At 42.6% G+C, this 8,542-nt stretch overlaps 1 protein-coding gene across 1 annotated transcript in view; it reads left to right on the forward strand.

Moving 5' to 3' along the window:
* The window catches only part of LOC140917004 (pinopsin), a 146,736-nt gene extending 138,472 nt beyond the window's left edge, over nt 1-8,264 (forward strand). The window contains exon 4 of the mRNA XM_073358900.1: nt 7,998-8,264. Within this exon, the coding sequence (XP_073215001.1) occupies nt 7,998-8,264 (267 nt within the window). The remainder of the gene's footprint in view (nt 1-7,997) is intronic.
* The last annotated feature ends 278 nt before the right edge of the window (nt 8,265-8,542 follow it).

Consider the following 8,542-nt stretch of genomic DNA (forward strand, 5'->3'; position numbering starts at 1 on the left):
GGATGTATTGTTTCTTGACTTTAGCAAAGCTTTTGACATGGTCTCCCACAGTATTCTCGTCAGCAAGTTAAAGAAGTACGAGCTGGATGAATGCACTATAAGGTGGGTAGAAAGTTGGCTAGATTGTCGGGCTCAACGGGTAGTGATCAATGGCTCCATGTCAAGTGGAGTGCCCCAGGGGTCGGTCCTGGGGCCGGTTTTGTTCAATATCTTCATAAATGATCTGGAGGATGGTGTGGATTGCACTCTCAGCAAATTTGCGGATGATACTAAACTGGGAGGAGCGGTTGATACGCCGGAGGGCAGGGATAGGATACAGAGGGACCTAGACAAATTGGAGGATTGGGCGAAAAGAAATCTGATGAGGTTCACTAAGGATAAGTGCAGGGTCCTGCACTTAGGACGGAAGAACCCAATGCACAGCTAGAGACTAGGGACCGAATGGCTAGGCAGCAGTTCGGCTGAAAAGGACCTAGGGGTGACAGTGGACGAGAAGCTGGATATGTGTCAGCAGTGTGCCCTTGTTGCCAAGAAGGCCAATGGCATTTTGGGATGTATAAGTAGGGGCATAGCCAGCAGATCGAGGGACGTGATCGTTCCCCTCTATTGGACATTGGTGAGGCCTCATCTGGAGTACTGTGTCCAGTTTTGGGCCCCACACTACAAGAAGGATGTGGATAAATTGGAGAGAGTCCAGCGAAGGGCAACAAAAATGATTAGGGGTCTGGAACACATGACTTATGAGGAGAGGCTGAGGGAACTGGGATTGTTTAGTCTGCAGAAGAGAAGAATGAGAGGGGATTTGATAGCTGCTTTCAACTACCTGAGAGGTGGTTCCAGAGAGGATGGTTCTAGACTATTCTCAGTGGTAGAAGAGGACAGGACAAGGAGTAATGGTCTCAAGTTGCAGTGGGGGAGGTTTAGGTTGGATATTAGGAAAAACTTCTTCACTAGGAGGGTGGTGAAACACTGGAACGCATTACCTAGGGAGGTGGTAGAATCTCCTTCCTTAGAAGTTTTTAAGGTCAGGCTTGACAAAGCCCTGGCTGGGATGATTTAATTGGGGATTGGTCCTGCTTTGAGCAGGGGGTTGGACTAGATGACCTCCTGAGGTCCCTTCCAACCCTGATATTCTATGATTCTATGATTTTTCCCTATGGAAACAGTTACACTTATAAACAGTACAGCAGTTAAGATGTCTTTTGAAAGTGTCTTTCTGATCCTGCTTCTATCTAAATCAATGGCCAAACACCCAGTCATAAAAGGGAGCAGGATTGGGCTCAACTTCAAACACAAGTCTCTTTCTGCTGATTGTGTGCCATTCTCTGGGGGAATGGGAAAGCAGGGCACAGAAAGGAGTTGTTTAGTGTTAGGTTTCATTGTATACAATGTACTTTGTTCCCTGTTTGAGGATTAATTGTACTTTTTCCTGAGAGTGAGAAGAGACTGGCCTAGTCCTTCACCTTAAGTGGGTTGAGCCCAAGCAGCCACACTGTATTCAAAAATACATTTTGGTAATGACCTTGAAGTGCTTGTGTTGTGAAAACTCTTCAAAAGGAGCATTTAACGACCGCATATTATTCAACAACATTAGTGAGCCTCCCTTTTGCCTCTGGAGATTAGAGCGATCTACATTTCATGTATTTGTAATAATTAGGTAATAAACAATGGGAGACAATTTAGGACACTATAAAACAAATGTTTTCTAAGTGGCTTCAGTTATTACGCTCTGTCACAATTCCTGCAAGACCAACACACTACAATGGAGGATTCAGTTCCCTTTGCCATGACTATCATGGCAAAGATTTAGAATTCGTTTTCTCACCTCACCACACAGTAAATTGCATGTGGTGTGGGCAACTGTCAAGGGGAAGTAGATCCTTGTCTGAGTCACTGAATCGACTATTTGTCAGGGCTCCAGCTAGTCCTAATTATGAAAAGTGTAGCTACATATTGCCTGTCTTGTGAAATTTGCTTCCTTCCCAGAGCTTTTGCCAAGATTGTAGGGAAAAACCTTACATTTACACTTAAGTTTCACTAGCATAACTATGTCAGTAAGGGGTGTTATTTTCTGACAACAGAGCTATGCCAGTCAAAGCCACAGTGAGGATGCAGTTGTACCCGTATAAGGCACTTCATGACACTATAGCTTTTTTTGCTGAACTGGAATAAGCTAAACTGCCTGTACTAGGGGGTTGATGCTTTTGCCTACAAAGCCTTAGATTTGGGTCACATTTTTGAGCCTATTTTTGCATACTTACAGGCCTGGGTTTGTTAGTTATTAAAGAAAGCAGAGACACTGCTCTTCTGTGACTCGAGCAGCTGGGATCCTAAGCAAGGCCTTGGTTTGAGCTTGGCTCAGATCCTGGGACTCACTTCTAGCCAGGGTTTTTGCACATCTGCCCCTCTACAGGAATAAGAATGGCCTTGGACATTTCCATGAAGCTGTATTTATTAGTCTAATTTCTTTCCCCTAGTCACGGATCTTAATTTTGCACACCTGTATGTGCATGGACCGGTTTCTGAAGAGTGTGCTGACATGCCCTAAACTGCCCCTTGTATACACCTGTTAAAGAGAAGCTTCCCTTAAACAGTTGTACAAATATAAGTGAGGCTTATATGCCTCTTTCCAGAAAGACAGAGGGGCTGCAAGCTTATTCAAATCCACTTGATTAGGAATTCAGTAGAATGTACAAAGATAGTATTTCACTATTCACCAAGCTGTCATCTTGCCCTGTTGTCATCTACTTTCCATTATTCTTTGAGAAATTCAAAGATAAAAGGCTGCAGAGGTGTCACTCTGATGTAACTGGTCTTTTCTGCAGAAAAGGAATTGGAGTGTTCCTGGCATTGACAAAAATCTTAGATTGAAAATACCATCCTTATTCAAGAGAAATCCACCAGGGGTAGCTTTTCAGGGACACTCAGATTCACGAAGTGTGATGGTTACATAGGAACACATGGTAGGAATGGCAATGCCAGAACACCTGTTCATCTAGTCCCATGTCCTGTCTCTGACAGTGGCCAGAACCAGCTGCTTCAGGAGAAGATCCAAGAAACCCCCAACATGGACAACTATGGAATAACTTGCCCATAAGGAAAGTTTCTTCCAACCCACCCCATCAGTTAGTGATTGGCTCATGCTCTGAAGCATGAGGGTTTCCTCTCTTAAACCCCATTATCCCATCCAATCTAACTGGAGATGTGGATTATAAAAACATAAGTCTCTAATCCTTTTCTGAACCCTGCTAAACTCTGAGCCTCAATAGCAGTTTGAGGCACTAAGCTCCACTGGTCAATGCCTAGAATAATACAATTTACCTCTTTTAAATTGTGTTGCTTTTTAAGGCCATTTAATGTCTCTGAACCCTTTCTAGTTCTGTTGTAACTTTAAGAGAATGTCCTGAACTGTATAAATTATTCCCAATGAGGGTATGCCATCAGTTCCAAGAATGGCATTAAATATTTTCAGTACTAAGTTCTGTCCCATGACCTACACACCCACAACTCAATTTATCATCTGCATTGAACAGGCTGTCATTGACCTGTCCACAGTGACAGCCATGCCTCCACCCCTTCTCCCCGCAGTGGTCATAGTTATTTAGAATCCAGCAGTGTGCATGAGTAGTTCAAAGAATTCCATTCTATGTGCATTTGTCAGAGATGACTTGTTCAGCACTAGCATAATACCCACTCACCCAGCTTTGACAACTCCCCCTGAAGTTTCTCAAGGCCAGCTCTAGCTGCAGTAAGAAGTGACTGCATCTTCTGCAAGTTTTGCCACCTCGTTATTCATCCCCCTTTTCGGATTAAATAATGCTGGTACAAGTGCAGAGCCTTTGTGGCACCCTACTATTAACTTTAGTCCTGCTGAAAGTTGACCATTTATTTCTACTCTGATTTCTCTGAGCTAATTTCTAATCCATTACAGTATTTTACCTCTCACCCCATGACTACTTCGTTTCTTGAAGAGCCCCGTCGGGGACTTATAGCAGGAGATTTTCAAAGGCCACTGAAGGCAGCTAAGCACCCAATTTCCATTGACTTTCAATGAAAGTTTGGGGCCTAAATTGCTTGGAAGAATCTCCCTCATTAATTATATTCATTGGTTCTCCTTTAAATATGACAACAAAATCATAGATAAAAAAGTATAGTAGGTTAGAAGGCATGATTGTCTTTTACTTAAGGGAAAAAAAATAATCTCTATGTGATCATTTCAATCAAGTTATCCGATACTGAGGTAGACTTACTGCTCTGTAATTTCTAGAATCACTTCTAAGAGTTTCAAAACGCATAACTATGGCATTTTCTCCTTACCAGTGTTCTGGTACAGTAGTTGATTTTTAAATGATGGATTGTACAGTCTCTTAGATGCTCAGCCATTTCATTCTTAAAATTACTTTGGAACTCTTAGATGTACAGTGGAAATACGAAGAGATTCAGTCCAGTTTTAGAAGGTTTTTTATTTGTATCCCCATAGCACCTGGGAGTCCTCATCCATGACTCCTTAGTACTAGGCACTGTACAAACAGAACAAAATGTGGTCCCTATCCTATAGGGCTTACAGTACAAGTAGAAGACAAGAACCATACTCCCTATACTTGATGGGGAATGCTGCAGGAACCAGTAATACCTCTAAAAAAGTAGAAGGAATTGTCCCACTATATACTGGTCCTGGTGACTTGTTGTTCTTTATTCATCAATTTGTTTCACCACCTCCTCTTTTGACACCTTAATCTCCGACAGTGCTTCATCTACTATCTGAAAAAAGAAAGCATCTCCCCATTATCCTCTGCAGTGGAGACTAATACAAAGAAGTCATTTAGCTTCTCTAACATCCTTAAACTCTTCAGTTATTCCCTTTATTCACCACAGATTCTTGCACTAACTTCAAGGTGGATGACCTGTAGTCATAACAGCTGAAAATACATAATTTAATCTGAATAAGTTACAAGTCTTAAAAACCAGAGTGGAGAGGTTAATTGTGAAAAATCTAGAGATGACAGTTATTTCTGTCACAGGGTCCATCCCCACCAAGACACCCTCAAATGGCTGACCTGGTGCAACATGTGCATCCAGCCTCAGTTTCCCCTTCTTCAGTCCCAAGGGACAACTGAGTTGCCCCTCCTTTCCTCACAGACAAGACCAACAGCCATCTCACCCACCCAGGAAAGGAAAGCAGTTCTTCTCACAGTCTAACAGGACCTCTGTTTTGGCACATCGTTTATTAATGTGTGCCTCAACTCCCAGGACCCTCAAACTGAAACAGTTCACAAACCCTAAAGTTAAAGAGGCAGCAGTTCACCAAGTCTGTTGTCCCTGTGCCTGTCCTAACACACACGCACACGCCTCCAAATCATCTAGTTACCTGAAACAACAATCCCTCTCCATGACTCCTGCACCCCCACTGACCAGTCTCCAAATTTCTTACAACTCTTCCATGGCAACTCTGACCTCAGGGCTCCTGCAGTGTTCTGTTCCCCAGGCCTCCTTCACCCCTACTAAGCTCCTCCAGAATCATCCTCTGCCCCTGGCTGAAACAGATATTCCCCTTTACCTAAGGGATGCCTCATAAGACTTCCAGTTGGTGGAGTTCCCCAGCTCCGGTCAGTCCTGAACTATCAACTCTGCCCAATTCTTCCTCTGGGCCAGATCTTCTTCCCCTCCAAGAAACTTCCAACTTGTACTCTCTTAGGTGAAATCAAGAGAAGCTCATACAGCTTGCTCCAGAGAACTCTCACCTCCAGCTTCCTGCCTCTTCTTCCTCCTTGTCCTAACACAGTTTAGGTTTTCAGACACCAGGTACCTTCTTTCAGGCAGCTAATTAGCCACAGGTGAGCTGGATCAACTCTCTTAAATGGGCCAATCACCCTGTGACAGTTGCAATACACCATTCCACCTTGTCGGGGGAGGAGAAGAAGACAACAACAGGAAATATTCCACAGTGAAGCAACTGAGAGTTTTTCAGTGCACGTAAGGGTAATTTACTATTTCAGAATTCACTCATCTCTAGTTTATAGGGAGCAGACTTTGGAGTGATATTTGTAGGGATTACTATAGAAACTGCGGAGAAGGCCAGCATTTGGAGCTGACCTCTGTAATGCAGCATGAAAACACTCTGATGAAAAATGGCTCTTTTGACCAAATGAAAATTCTCCAACAAAATTTTCCTGTTGGTTGAAACTGATTTTTTTTTAAATGAAAACCAGAATTTCATAGAGAACTACAGACTTTAAAAAATCCCATTAAAATGATCATTTTCCAACAATCTGGTGCTATGTTTTGAGTAATTGTTTGTTTAATTAATGGGTACAAACTGCCTCAGCTCTCACTTCATAGACACATTCTAATATCCCATGCACTCCATTTTTTGCCGAACATCTGAAAAATCCATTCCATAACAGATGCTTGATTAACAAAAAGTCTGTCTGGAAGGCTTAACTCCAGCAACCTACCTAATTTCCTTTTTATTCCCCCAATAGATTCAGTTAGACAGACAATCTTGCTCTGATGTTCAGTTAACTGAAGCCCCACCATATTTTCAATAAACCAGCCACAGGCTAGTACGATTGATTTGCCAATATCATTAGCAGATTCTGGCAGCCTTTTAGACCATGGTTGAATTAATGCATTTTGCTTATGATTACACAGTCATTATAATAAAGCCTACTAAGCTAGTAGCCATGAGTTCTCCCATCTGAGGAATACAGCTCTTTAGTCAGGAGTGGATGAAATGAATTAGGTTGTAATAGGCAGATAGACAGTACAGACATTCCTACATGCCTTTAGATTATTACACTGCACAAGCCTACTGGAGTGGACTGTCTCACTCAACATGATCGCTCTTCCTCAGACTTGTAATTAAATAGATGATGAGCATTTCTGGAAAAAAAAATGAAGGCTTTTACAACTAACAAAACCTTAATGGGACAACGGGACATTGTAATGTAAAGGTCTTTGTGAGGTAAAACAATGGAATAGTCTGTATAGTCAGCAAAGGAATGAGTTGTAATAATCTCCTTCCGTACTTCAACCCCTCAACTGCAGCAACTCCAGTTTTGATGCCCCTTTCCACATCCTCCCCTGCATATGTGTGGAGCATGTATGACCTGATGACCTCAAGGCCCCTTGCAGCCCTTCATTTCTATGATTCTATGTTGGCCAAGCCACTTCCCTCTCCTTATTTAAACTCCTCCTTGTAAATCACTTCTGCTGTTTGTCAACAAGAAAATAGTGAACCATGCAAAATATCAGTTATATTTAATAGAAACCCATTATGTGCAAATTCCCTATCAAAGTCATGGCATGATCTTGGTCTTATCTTTGTTCCTCCCTTGCCTTCTGCCATGTTTCTCACCCTCCTGTTACATTACTTCTGAAACTAAATTGGAAGCTCTTTGAGTAAGGACTCTATCTTTCTATAAATAACTAAGAGCCTAGAACACTACAGAGCTCTGGAAGAGAGGATACTCCGAACAATCTAGCTGTGCACATAGATGGCCTACGTTAAGCATTTTCTTTACTTGCTTCCCTTATCCACCCTCTTCTGATCCTTCGTATTGCTTATACTCACTACTGCATCATGGCTTAGTTGATCCTACAACATCTTGCACACAACCGACGGTTGCACTTGTGCAGAACCCATGGTGTCTAGGGGTTTTGTATAGGCACAGCAGTCCACCTACATGCTGGGATGGGTGCCCTAGATTGTAAACTGTTCAAGGCAATAAATGGTTTTGTACAATCCCTAGCATAATAGGGTCCTGATCTCAGCTGGGGCCTCTGATGGCTACTGTAAAAAAAAAAAAGAAGAAGAAGAAAGAAAAACCACCAAGTTGAATCACACCCACCCAATGTGTTTTGCATTATTGTTCTAGGAAATTAAGTGCTGTACCCAAAGGAGGGCCCGGGAGTACCATTGGGTGAAACGTTTTGCACAGAATAGGATGGTGTGAGTAAATAATATTCTCATTCATTGTTTATGTTTTGTGTCTTAGTTTTACAGGTGCTTTTGTGCACTTCTGAAATGCGATAAGACGACATCTTCTACCACCAGCAACAAGTTTTCTTCAAAGTCCACCCGAGTGTGCCGCACTACACCAAGGGTACAGGACAACAACTTCACATTTGTTGCTGCATCTGCAGGACCACCATCCTCAGAACGGCAGGAGGCCACTGTTAGCTTGCAGAAACCAGAGCCAACCATGGACAATGGCCCAAGGGCAAAACGAGAAGTGCTACTTGTAGCTGACTATAGCGCTTAATCAAGGCAAACACAGACTTATACTACATGATCTGGAGGGTGTTGGTGGACAGGAGAAACAACTGTCAACTGGTTTTGTTAGTTTAAATCTGCAGGTAAGGATGGACACAAAGCTTAGTGTAATAAGCTGAGGTCATAGTGTTGCATCTGCTGAAAGTTTGCCTATCGCTTAAAGTGATGTATGTTCAATCCACCAACAAGCTGTTGCTGTCATTCCTGAAGACCCTGGTAAATGGAATTTCAGAATCTTGGGTGGTGGGTTAATTAAACAAGGGTCTC

The sequence above is a fragment of the Lepidochelys kempii genome, chromosome 9 (assembly GCF_965140285.1).
Source record: "Lepidochelys kempii isolate rLepKem1 chromosome 9, rLepKem1.hap1, whole genome shotgun sequence".
Taxonomy (NCBI): Eukaryota; Metazoa; Chordata; order Testudines; family Cheloniidae; genus Lepidochelys; species Lepidochelys kempii.